Consider the following 13,998-nt stretch of genomic DNA (forward strand, 5'->3'; position numbering starts at 1 on the left):
GCACAATGGCCTCTGCTCACTTTGATGCCAGACACTTCAGTCTCTCCCCATATCCCACTGGTGTCTTACAGCTGCTACCCTGCTGCTGGAGCTCAGAGGGAGGGAGTCTGAGTAGGTGGGTCCATTTGGGTTCTTTAAGAGGAACTGCTTGGGGCTCCAGCAGTTTCTTTCATTGACTCAGTTCTCCCTGGTTTTTGCAGCCAGAAGTTGTAGGGACTTACCTCCCTGGCACTGGAACCCTGGACTGGGGCTGGGAATCCTCACTCCTAAGATCTCTCCCCAATTTTTATCTACCACTCATGAGTGTAGGACCAGCCTGTTACACATCTGCACCTCTCCTACCAGACTGAGTGGATGTGGTTTCTTTAATTTCATAGTTGTCAGACTTCCATTCAACTCGATTTCTGACAGTTCTGAATGATGGTTGTTCTATATCTTAATTGTAATTTTGATGTGGTTGGGTGGAGAGGTGAGCCATGTCTGCCAGTGCCACCAATTTGACCGGAAGTCCTAAGAAAAATAAGTGATAGTCATATTGAAAAAAACAGTTCACGTAAGGAAGCCTTGGAGGATTTAAGTGACCATTAATAACAGTGTGACGTGGCTGCCAAAAGCCAGTGAATTTAGGGACATTCATAAAAGTAGTGCTCCGTACTCAGCACCTCTAGGGCCTTCTTAACCAGTGTGCAACACACTTGAAGGGAGATCAGCTACCCAGAGAGCTTCCACTGGAGTGTGACCAAGAAACTTTTTTTTCTTGTATTTTTTCCCATTACCATTTAGTCCCCTTATATCCTCCTCCGCTCTGCAGTCACCACACCGTTGTGTTGAAGTGGTTCTAAGATTCGGGATATTGAACTTGAAGAGAACTCTTGGGCAGAGTATGTAATAGATAGCTGCCTTCTCGTATCCGGAAGGTTCTGATATTAAAAAGCAGTAAAGTAGTAGGTTGTCCTCTTGAGCAGAATCACAGCTAGATATTAGAAAGCATAAAGACATACTAAGTTCAATATGAGAAGGTACTTTCTAGATCTTCAACAGAAGTTCTATGAAATAGTAGGTTCCTAGTGACAGGAAGTGTATGAATGGAGTCCAGACATAGTATTTGTCAGAGAAGTAAAGTGTCCTTTGATATCGTTATGGGCTTCATCAACTACAGGGTTCTAAGATCCTATAGTTACCACGATTGATGATTTGCATTTTAGTAAATCTTTGGTAGAGATAAGCAATCAGGTGTGTGAAAGGTTTGTTTGTCCTTTATGTATAAACAGATGAACGAGGAAATGGTTGAACTTTTTGGTACATAATTTATTGTATGTCATTAATTTGCCTAAATTACCTCTTCCTCCAAGAGATCTCTAAGACAGGACAGGGGAAATAACTATTCAGAAATCTTCCCTTATGCATACACATGAATTGCCCAAACTGATACCAGTATCCCGTTCACCACTTGATTTCCACCCCAGTCCCAAAGCACAGTGCCTCTCTGTGTAGGCTTTTTGTTTTTTCCTGAAAACAGATGGAGATAGTTGGGTCCTTGGACAGTATTCTTCACTTCCTAAGTGTTTTGTGAATCAGTTGAAGTTTCAGAGGGTCATCTGTACAAATGAAGCTGTGTTCTCCCAGCATATCTGCACCCTGTCTGGGACCCCATCCTCCTGTCCATCAGAGCAGGACTCACTTCACAGCGGCTCTTCTGCTTGCCCGCTGCACGTGGAAACTCAGGAGTGGGTTTGGTTCTCATTGGCGTGCTGCTCTGGACACCACGCAGAACGTGGGCTTCGATATGACTACTTTATCCTCTTCATAAAGACAAACTTAGGAGTAGTTGCCAATTAAAACATTATTGTAGCCAGTTAACATAGAAGAGTACAAAGTTACATTTTAATTGTACATTCTAAATTAAATTAAAACATACTCCATGTCTGCACTTGCCCTTACTATCATTTAGTAATCACGTTGTTTTCAAGGCAGTTTGATTAACGATGCCCTACGAGAAATACCCCAATTCCAGGCTGGCACCTGCTCTCCTTTCTTACCTGAAGATATCCATACAAAGTCTTAAAATGTACATGTGTAGAATTTTACTTTCTATGAATAATTAGTGAAATAAACTCCATAACAGTAAGGACTTTTCTTCTTGATTCATTAGTGAAAAAAGTAGTATATAGCACCACATATATAATATTACTTTTTAAGAAAAATATGTATGTAAAATACCTGTGTATTTTTAATTGAAAAGCAATACAGAAAACTATTGCTTAGATTGATCTTTGGATGAGATTATGATAACTTTTATTTTTTACACATTTCCAAAATTTCTACAGTTTTTATGTACTTTATAATTAGAAAAACAAGTATTGTTTTTAAAAGTGTCTTTTATAAGTGTGCTAACTCTGACCTGCCAAGTGTAACACTGGTTTTTGTTTTCTTCCTGAAAGTATTACTAAAAATGTATTTTACCATTAAATCATTTTGTTTTAAATGGCGTTGTTAAGAAAATCAAAACAATATTTGTTGCCTGCTAGAGTGGTATTTGTTCTTGACTTCTCAGGTTAAGGCAACAAGAACAAAAACAGTACCAGGATTCCAGAGAGATTGCAAGTGGAAAAATGGATGGTCCACATGGCAGTGCGTTGGAAGGAGGTTTGGATGATTATTTGACTCGCCTAATAGAAGAAAGGGATACTTTGATGAGGACGGGTGTGTATAATCACGAGGACCGAATAATAAGTGAACTTGACCGACAGATCAGAGAGGTTTTGGCAAAAAACAGTACCAGTAATTAATAACATTTGGAAAATCTTTATAGACTACAGGTCCAAATTTTAATCTCATTGTAAAACCCTCAAAGGAAGGTAAAATGGATGTTTTAAGATGCAGTTTTCAATTTTTATAGGCAAAATTTTATATGCTATTGTATAGTATTTATTTGATTTTATTTACTTTACGCTACCTCCCATTCTGGTTTAATTTGTAATTGCATTTTATATACTCATTTTAAATGGCTCTTCCATGTTTCTCATAATTTATAATTTTATGGCTAACTTTCAAAACAGCTTTTCCTAAGTTTGTTCTAGGAGAGATGACTGCAGCGATTTCCAGTTATATAACTTTTCATGTTGAGCCAAAAGAGTGTGTTGTACTTTAAACATGTTGTGTCTTAGTCATTTGAATATAGATATCTTAATTATTTAGACCAGTTGTAAATGTAACCCATTTATTTAACTCATTTTAAAAGTCTTGTTTAAACCGTTTACAAATGACAAGCTTGAGAACAGAAAGCAGGATCAGTGCAGAGAAGCCGTATAATATTGAGGGAGAAACCAGTCATTTATTTAAATAGTTAATACAGATTAAACTTGTTTCAATACAGATTAAACTTGTTTCAAGAACTATTTAATTTTCCAATTTTCATTTTGCTCTTAACTATTAAGAAGTAATAGCTTAATAAGGTCCTTGTCAGCCTCCTGCTCGAGATTGCATCGTTTTCCTTTGTTAATTCTGTATTAGAACATGGAAACAGACGTTTAAAGGCTTTAGCTGAGAAAATAAACATTTTTTCTCTCCCTAATTTTAATCAATCTTTTTTTAAAAGTACATGAGATTAAATCATTGGGTTTAAGTGCCATGTCTGTATAAACTTAAGAATTCCTTTACATCACATTCTTCAGAGCCAATATTTGCCCTCAAAGCATCATTTCCCACATCCTTTTACAGGGTACTGAAAGGTTTACTACAAAATTTACAGATTTGGTGAGTCGTTAATATCTAGTTTGAAATTTCTGATTCCCAAACATAATTAATTTAAGTATGTACTTTAGGAAATTATACATAAATATTAGTTACTGATGAATTCTATAATAGCAGAACAGGCTATTTGGTAACACTAAATTAACTTTTTGTTGCTTTCCAAGGAGGTATGTATCTTGCTTGGAAGGTTAAAATCCCTACATGCATTATATGGTTTTTTTTCTTTATTAACCTAGTATTAATCTAAAAACAACCCAGCAGTACAAAACAGAAATTACTGAGTGAGAGAATAGTGAATGTGAAATATTAATTATGGTGAGGCATTTTCTCTCTGATTTTTGTGCCACATCAGTGGAGCCGAGTGTTCTTTTTGTCCCGGAAGGTCTCCGTGAGACGTGGTGACCGAGCCTCCAGTTGCAGTGTGCGCTGCGTGTGACTGATCCCAGACACTAGAGGGGGCCTTAGATTTAAAGACAGGAAAAGGGCTTTTCTAAAATGGATGTGTGGCTTATTTTGCCTTCTGTAAAGTTATCTTTTGGCTATGTATTTTAAGAAATAAAATCATAATCGTATGCATGTTTGAGTTCCTGCGCAATGTTACTTTGTTCTAAACCGAGTGAGAAAGTGCTGGACACTTCCCGTATCAAGTCACTTTGTATCTGGTCTTTAAGGGCTTACACTGCATATGCTTTCTACATGTCTTAAAACTGGAAGAGTGAAATTTTAACACCGCTTTGTAGTTCTTTAGCAACAGCCATTTCATTTGTACGTGGCACTTAGCATATTTATATTGATTGCTTTAAAATTATTGCCAATCCCTGGGAATTGAGTATGACCACAGTAGATGAATGAATTAAGCAAGTGAGTGGTGAATGAATAAATTTCCTCATTACTACATATAACAGCAGACCTTTCATCACTATTTTAATGTGAAATAAATTTCACCTTCAAAATGTTTGCGATTCCTTCACACAGAGAAAGTCGTTTCCACGTCTAAGGTTGGCACATGCTGCGTGGGGGGTGCGCCGTGTCTCCCAGGAGTGCGTGGTGCCGGGTTTCTCTGTAGGTACCTGCCAGCAGTTTCCTCCTAGAGCCGGGTTCCTGTTGCAGGTGTGGGGCTTTGAGTGTGACTAAGGGGTGTTTGGGGGCACTGCACAGACATCGTAAAAGTAGGGCGTGTAGTGTATCAGATGACTTTCTTGTCTACCTACTGCTCTGTCCAGATACTGCCCAGCGTGAATCTGAGTTCTCCGATCTTCCCAATACATACTGCTTGTCCCCAGCCACTCAGAAGGGACTGACCTGGTTCTTGCAGTCTATAAGTCTATAAGAAGGGTCCTCTGGTAGCGTGTTTCACTTTTAAAATTTGGCCTCTCACTACTCTTATGTCCAGGTTGACTGAATACCTAACTTGATTTCTTTTTTTATAAAGTCATATAGCATAAGTAAAACTCACCATTTTAAAATACAGTTCACTGGTTTTTAGCATATTCTACTAATCACTACTAATTCTGGAACATTATCGTCATCCCCCAAAGAAACCCCATATCCATTAGTTATGATGCCCCAGTCTTCCTGCCGCCCCCTCCCCCATCCCTTAACAACTGCTGACTTCCTTTCTGTCCCTGTTGATTTGCTTATTCTGGACATTTCATATAAATAAAATCCCAAATGTAAAATTGGAAATACTAGAAAACCTGAAGTATTTTTCTACAGTGAGTTTCTGTGATACACAAAATTTAATCAGACGTTGAACTAAATGACGGATGCGGAAGGCAGACACAGGGTATAACAGTTTGTCCATCAGTTAAGAACATAGCTCACCCATTCTACTGTCTGGTACCTATTAAAGCGGTGACCAAAAAGAATAGTGAAAGGTAGCTAATGTTCTGCTATAACATCCAGAGCAACCCTGTGAAGTTGGAAATGGGTTATTGACAAAGCCTAAATCACGCCATTAGTATCCTACCAAAATGGTTCTCTTTCCCACAAGTTTTATAGAATTTGGAGCTAATGAGAAGCATAGTCACCCAGAACATAAGGCCCCTGAGGACAGAGGTCAGGGTCGGTGCTTCCTGCTACATGCCAGGACTAAAATAGTGCCTGCCACATGCAGACACTCAGTATTGGCTGTATTCATAAAGAAACGAATGAACAAAAGATGTTGTATTGTCTGGATTATGGATAGTGGAAATGGCTCTTCAACATTGTGAATATATTTAATGCCATTGAACTGGTCACTCAAAATGGTTAAAATTTTGTTATATGTATATTTTAACCACAATTTTTTTTGAACTTTGCTTTAAATTCTGCCTCATCTGCCTACTCATTGTTTTTACGCTGAAAGTTTCTGCACATGAGTTGCCTGTCAGCCCATCCTTACAGATACACTCTTCCCGGCCCTTGACGTAGGAATGGCCCAGGGACGCCGTTGTATGTTTGCAGCATCTTTGTTAACAAAAAATGAGTGAAAATTAGCCTGTCTTCTAAAAGTAAATTGGAGGATCCTTAAAACATGAGCTTATAATGCCTTCAGGTTTATAAATAAAGGTTTTGTTACCCTTTCAAAAAAGAATAACAGGATTTTTTTAAACCACTAGTTGTTTAATTTAGCAAACAGTCCAAACCATGGACAAATTAGAATTTCCACAATAAATTACTAGTTCCCTCAAATAGGCATAGTGTCTGTGTGTTGGCTATAGTCTTATTGTTGGCTGGTGGTCTTATTAACTGATAAAATGATTTGTATGGGAATGCTGAATAAAGTCTGGTTGAGTAATTTTTAATAGGACTTGAAAATTTAAATCCATGTTTTGATATTTGTGTCTTGGCAACTGCGACACAGGCTTGGAGCCCAGACTTCCCCCCAGGCACTTTTCTGCCACCTGCCACAGAGCACAATCGAACGACACCTCTTCCTGGCCCACGGGGCCTGTGCTTCTGTGACTCAGACAGCGATGCGACCCATCTACCTTGGTGTAAATGGAGAAACACACAATTGTTGAAGCACGTACATTTTTCACAAAAGAACTGCGGTGCTCACTGACTGTGTTATATAACCTCTATTTGGCATCTGATTAGAATCCACTATTGTTAGGAATGTAACTGTAGAAAGGCTGCTATATACTTAAATCTCATTTTATTTGCTTCTCTGGGGGTTGTCTTGGTGTTTTCATTGGAAATGTTTTTACAGATGTAGACTCTTCAGATATAAAGTTGCTGAAGTGGAGACTCACAAGTTTAGCCTTCAAATTGAAGGGGGTAGAAATTAAGATTAATTTATAGATAAATAATTTACTGACTCTGATATGTTAATGTACAGTAATCCCTGGAGGCTTTTAAAGATGTAGTCATTATATTCTTAAGGTTTCTAGGAATGTTAAGCCTGTCATTCATAATAGGAAAGAACTAAAATAGGGCCCATTTATAATTTCTTCTTGGAAACATTTCATCCACAAAGTCATAGACAAATATTTTTTCTTCTCCAAATAACTTATCTAATAGTTGGACAGCACAACCCTTTCCTTGATTGACATGTTAACCAGTCAAAAGCGCAGAGATACATTGGATGAGCGCTGAATTTCCCTCGGTATTTGAGAGTAAAACTCGGCTGGAGCAAATGAAGTGTTGTTCCTGCAAGATCCTACTTTGACATCATTGTAAATTTTAGTGGACGCCAACCCAACAGTGAGAGAGTCGGTGCCTCATGGGCTTGCAATGTATTACTCCATTCTTTAGCAGATTCTCGTATTAGTGAATAGACTGAGTAGGATTAGGCATTAAAGAACTCGTTTCACTTCTATGCCTTCTTTCTGTAATCTGAAAAATGGGAAAAGATGAGGTTACTAAAATTCTCAGGTTTCTTGAGAGAAGTTCTGAATTTCAAGCAAGACTGTTACCGCATTCCTTGAGTTCAGAATGTATGAGTTCATTCTGAAAGTGCTGCCTTGCAGGTGGTGTGTCAGATAGTGAACTGTGAGGCATTAATACCCAGTACCTGTCACCGTCACCCCGAGTAGATGGGATGAGATAGTGTAGCAGACTCTGGGGTTCACCTGATCATTGCCAGGGGGAAGGGAATTTCAGTCCCTGAGTTCGCTTATTTGTTGGTAGATGAGATTAATGGTCTCTTCTTGGTTTCTACAGAAGTTTTTTTAGGTAACTAACTGAAATTTTTTTAAATTTGCACATAGCAAATAAAAGTACCAAATAGGAAATACTTTTATAAATAGTCTTCAGAAGTAATTTAGCCCACAGTCCTTTTCCACCAATGAAAAGTTGTGTTTGCCAGCCCACACGTGGCCCACCATTGCTTTCTCTGTTATTAATGCACACTTCTTTCTCTGACCTCCCTGTGAATGGATGATCACCTGAAACAGGTGACATCCAAAATTTGTTTTTAAAAGATTCTTTAGAAAATCCACAAGGAAAAAAAAGAGAAAGAAAGAAAAAGAATGGTGAGAAGAGCTCACACCCCGATTTCCTTTGGTCTGCCTCCTTCTTACGAAGGCCTGTGCGGTGGTCAGATGACTCCTCTGGTTCTGCTGTTACTGTTTTGCCTCTTCTGTGACCCCTTGGGCCTCAGCGTCACGGTGTGGAGCTATCTGAGCTGTCTCTGATCCCAGCAGGACGCATACACAGGAGAAGCAACTGTCAGCCTGAAATGTTCTGGCATGAATCCAAACTCTAAATGCACCTATTTAGCAATTCCCAGTGGTGTGCCTTTCTACTAAACGAAGGAGATGAAATAAATTAAGGAATTCATCATAAACACACACTGTAATGGAGCTGGACATTTCTATCACCTCGTGATGTTATAGTGTAACACAGCACAGTATTCACGGGTGTGGTGGTGTGGTGTGAACCTACTGGGCCGCCAGCCACCAGCCCTGTGAAGTGTAGTGCATACCATTGCACGCAGTTCAAGATACTTGATAATGGTACTAACTGACTATGTTACCCGCTCATGTGTTTCTTGTACTATACTTTTTGTCACTGTTAACTCTTTCTACCTATAAAGAAAGGTTTGGTTAAAATAAAATAGTATGCTGCGTTGTGCTGGAAGCACCCTCACACATCTGCTGTTTACCTGTCTCTGGATTGTATCATTCTCTCTCATGCTTGACTTTATCTTGTGTTGTTTTACATGCCCAGGAGCAGTCGGCTGAAATGCCGTGCAGCCTGGGTGTCAGCAGGCTGTACCGTCTCGGTTTGTGTCATTGCGCTGTTATGTTGCCTTGTTATGATCCTATCCTTGTCATTGCGCTTTTATGATCCTACTTTGTTGTTACTGCTGATCCAACAGCCCCCATGACAGCCATGGACTACACGGTATGCAGTGTTCACAGCTATGGCCCCCAGTGCCCTTCTCCACAGAAGACACTGGCAGCTTTCACCTCTGGGGTAGCCAACAGCCGTCACCGCCCTGGACGCCTCAGACAGGATGTGCTTCCTGCTGGAAGGAGCTGTTGGTTCAGCACCCTGGGACCAGGGCTGCTGCCGCTCCCCACAAAGCCCACACCTCAGGCCCCGACTGTGTAGCTGCTCTGCATGCACCCACGTCTAGGACACCAGAGCCGGCGCCACTAAGGGCTAGGCAGTGCCCCAGACCCTGAGCTGCTAGTGCTCTGCACGCACCCCTGTCTGGAGCGCAGCCCCGTGGCCACTCGATGGCACCTGTGCATCAGACACAATGTTACTTCCACCATGATGGCCCCCATGAGCCAGACCTGAAGCCAAGAGGGACCCCCTCGGCCATGACACCCCCAGTGGGAGGAAAGGATCAGGAGGGCCCCAGGGGTTTTCATCACCAAAGACCCCAACAGGCCTCACCAACCGTCTTGACACCCACAGTCTTGGCCACTGAGATTTGAGCAAATCTTTGCCAATACTGACTTCAGATGACAGAGCCGCATGGAGACTGTGGCACAGGGACATCCATGGAACCACCACAGCCCTTAGCCAGCACCCTCGCACCCACCCATAATAAATGTTTTCCCCACCCAAGCCAGTCTGATGTCTGGAAGAGGTGATTGCTCCATCAAAAGCACAGACAGCAACACAAGACTACAAGTAACAAAAAAAAACAAAAAACCCAAACATGACACCATCAAAGAAACACGAATTTTTCAGTAACCGACATCAAAGAAATAATCATTAAATCACAGAGAATGATGTAGGAGACCATTCTGCATGGTGTAGGCCCAGCGCCCAGTGGCAAACCTTTACTGCAAAGGAACCTCCTAAAATCCATGCTAAACCTTCCAAGGACAAGTGTAACTGGTTCAACCACTTTTGCCTTTTCATCTGCAAATATCCCTCTTCTGTGATGTGATTAGCAGCGCTGACTTCTTTGTTTTCTATAAAAAGTAATGCTCCCTTTCTGCTCCCTTTGAGAGAAAAGCCATGCTTTGCCTTTTCCTCCACCGGACTCTATAGTCTGTGTGAATGTCTCATTTAATCCATAATGATGTGGACACTGTGCGGGCTGATGTCCGCATCAGAATTCAAAATAATTGTTTTAAGAAAGCCCAGTGAGTTGCAAGAGAACACAGACAGACAACTCAGTAAAAATCAGAAAACGAACAGGTACATGAACAAAATAATTCAACAGAGATAGAAATCATTAAAAAAAAAAAGAACCACACAGCATAAGGGGACTATAAAGTAATATAAAACAATAAAGTTTTATAAAACAATAAATTATTTTTAATACAAAATTTTTAAAAGAACCCCACAAATATTCTGGAGTTTAAGATCATAATAGAAATGAAAAATTGCAATAGAGAACATCAATAGCAGATGTGATCATACAAAAAACTGAATGTGAACCTGAGGATAGGTCATTAGAAATGATCCTGTCAGTGGAGAAAAAAGAATGAAAAAGAGTAAATAAAGCCTATGTGAATTACGGCACACCAGGAAGTGAAACAATATTTGCATTACCAGAGCCCAGAGAAAGGAGAGAGAGGCAGGAGGCTTCTTTAAAGAAACGATGGCTGCAAGCTTCCCAAATCTGGAAGGATGTATGGACATCCATGTACATGGTGCTCATAGGTCCCCACACAGCTTCAACCCAAAGAGGATTTCATTAAAACATATCACAATAAAAACTTCAAAAATCAAAGACAATTTCGAAAATAGAAAAAGAGAGATCATCTCGTAAGTGGAACACCCCCTGCCACCATAAAGCTAAAAGCAGATTGCTCAGCAGAAACCTTGCAGGCCAAGAGAAAGAGAGACAATCATATACTGAAAGGGCTGAGAGAAAACCCCCACCAACAAGAATGTTTACCCAGCAAAGTCATCCTTCAGAAATAAAGGAGAGAAACTTCCCCAGGCAAACAAAAGCTGAGGGAGTTCATTGTAACTACAGTGCCTTACAAGAAATGCTACAGGGACTTCCTCAAAATGAAATAAGGGGCACTGATTAGTAACATCAGAACCTAGTAAAGCACAGGTGGCAAACTCATGGCCTGCAGGCAGAATCCCGCCCTCCACCTTGTTTCTACCCGGCGGCAGCACCAGCTCATTGCCCCCAGTTAAGGAGTAGTTACATTTATACAGACCTAAAATTACACTCGGCCCTTTGAAGGCAACCATGAGGCTGATGGGGCCCCCGGTGAAAATGAGTTTGACACCCCAGTATTAAAGTATAATAAAGGTAAATATACAATCAAATTTAAAACATTCTAATACTGTAATGATAGTGCATAAATCATTTTAGCATAAAGGTTAAAAGACAAAAGTATTAAAAATATTATAGCTGCAACAGTTGATTGATGGATACACAATATAAAAAGATATGAATTGTGACACCAAAATGTAAAATAGGAACAAAAAGGTAGTTTTGTATGTAATTAATCAAGTGACTATAGACTTACAACTGTAAGATGTTTTATGTAGGACTCATCATAACCACAAACCAAAAACCTACAGAAGGCACACAATAGGTACAGAGAAGGGAATCGGGGGGTACCCCTACAGAAAATCATCCAACACACACACACACACACACACACACACACACACGGGGAACAAAGGAAAACAGAACTATAAAACAGCCAGAACACAATTAATAAGATAGCAATACTAAGTCCTTACCTATCGACAATTACTTTAAAGGTAAATGGATTAAATTGTCCATTCAAAAGACACACAATGACTGAATGGATATGAAAACAAGACCCAACTATATGCTGCTTTCAAGAGACTCACTGCAGCTTTAAGGACACACAGAGGCTGATAATGAAGGGATGGAAGATAATTCCATTCTAATGCAAACCAAAAGAGACAGGAGTAACCATACCTATATGAGACAAACAGACTTTAAGGCAAATGCTGCAACAAGAGACAAAGCAGGTTATTGTATACAGGGGTCAACTGATCGAGAGGATATAACAGTGGAAAACATATGCACTCAACATTAGTGTATGTAAGTGTAGTAAGCAAGTATTAACAGACATGAAGGTGGAAATACTCAGCAACGGGAAATACACAGCAATAACAGAAGGGGACTTCAATACTCCACTGCCAACAATGGACAGATCACCGGACAGAATATTAACACAGAAACATTGCACTTGGATGGCACCTTAGAACAAGTGGACCTCACAGCTATAGACATTGCATTCAGCAGCTGCTGAGTGCACAGTCTTCTCAAGTACATGAGTAATCTTCTGCAGGATGTCATATGTTAGGTTGCAAAACAAGCCTTAACAAATTTATAAAGTCTGAAATCATATCAACCATCTTTTTGACCCCAATGGTATGAAACTAGAAATCAATATCAGGAGGAAAGCTGGAAATTTTACAAATATGTGGAAATTAACACACTCCTGAACAAGCAATGGGTCAAAGAAGACATAAAAAAAGGGAAATTAAAAAATATCATGAGACAAATGAAAATGGACATAAAACATAACAAAACTTACGGGATGCAGCAAATGTACTCCTAAGGGGGGCAATAGTGTGAAAAAACATTTAAAATAACCTAACTTACGCCTCAAAAAAACTAGAAAAATAAGAACAAAGTAGCCCGAAGTTAGCAGAAGGGAGAAAATAAAGAATGGAACAGAAATAAGTGTAATTGAGGCTAAAAGGACAATAGAAAAGATCAGTGAAACTAAGAGCTGGTTTTTGAAAAAATAAAATTGACCAACCCTTAAGCAGACTTAGGAAAAAAGAGAGAAAACACAAATAAAATTAGAAATGAAAAAGAAGACATTACAATGGATACCAAACAGACTATTACGAACAAACGCATGCCAACAAATTGGACACCCTTGAAAAAGTGAATACATTTCTAGAAAAATACAACCTCTAATACTGAGGAAAAAATGGAAACTCTGGATGGACCAATTCCTACTATGGGAGATTGAATCAGTAACTGAACCCACCCCACCCCCCCAAAAAAAGTCCAAGCCAATCAAAGTCCAATCTAAGTCCACATGATTTTACTAGTGAATTCTACCAAACATTTAACACTAATCCTCTTTAAACTCTTCCAAAAAATTAAGAAGGCAACTCTTTTAAACACATTTGTGTGTCCAGCATCACCCTGACAGCAAAGACAGACAAGGACACTCCAAGAAAACTGCAGGCCAATGTCCCTGATGAACATAGACACACAAATCCTCAACAAGACACTGGCAAACCAAACTGACAGCACATTAAAAAGATCACACACCGAGATCAAGTGGGATTTAGCCCCTGAATGCAAGGATGGTACAACAAATTCAAGCCTATAAATGTGATATTCCACATTAACAGAATGAAGGATAAAAACCATATAACCATCTCAATGGACTTTAAAAATAGAACTATCATGTAATCGGCAATCCTACTTCTGGGTATTTATCCAAAGGGAACAAAATCAGTGTCTGAGGAGTTACCTGCCCTCCAGTGTTCACTGCATCGTTCTTCACAACAGCCAAGGTGTGGGAACAACCTAAGTGTCTGTCAACAGCCAAATGGATAAAGAAAATGGGCTACACGTGTATAATGGAATATTATTCAGCCATAAAGAGGACAAGCACTGTGCATTGCTTTATGTGAGATCTTCCAAACAAATGAACTCAGAGAATCAAAGAATAGAATAGTGATGGCCAAGGGGGGTGGGGGTGGAAGGAGATGCTGGTCAATGGGCACAAAATGTCAGTTATCAGATGAACACATTCTGGGGATCTAACACACAGAACGGTGACTATAATTAATATTCTGTTGTGCGCTTGAAAGTGTAGCATT

The 13,998-nt window shown here is 39.7% G+C and overlaps 1 protein-coding gene across 4 annotated transcripts in view; it reads left to right on the forward strand.

Moving 5' to 3' along the window:
• CEP120 (centrosomal protein 120) overlaps positions 1 to 4,329 on the forward strand; it is a 77,299-nt gene extending 72,970 nt beyond the window's left edge. For all 4 annotated transcript variants that reach the window (XM_037028760.1, XM_037028790.1, XM_037028781.1 and 1 more), the window contains one exon: positions 2,555 to 4,329. In XM_037028760.1, the coding sequence (XP_036884655.1) occupies positions 2,555 to 2,789 (235 nt within the window). In that variant the 3' untranslated portion in view covers positions 2,790 to 4,329. The remainder of the gene's footprint in view (positions 1 to 2,554) is intronic.
• The last annotated feature ends 9,669 nt before the right edge of the window (positions 4,330 to 13,998 follow it).

This window comes from Sturnira hondurensis, unplaced genomic scaffold (assembly GCF_014824575.4).
Source record: "Sturnira hondurensis isolate 20B ecotype Veracruz unplaced genomic scaffold, ASM1482457v3 Scaffold0001509, whole genome shotgun sequence".
NCBI lineage: Eukaryota > Metazoa > Chordata > Mammalia > Chiroptera > Phyllostomidae > Sturnira > Sturnira hondurensis.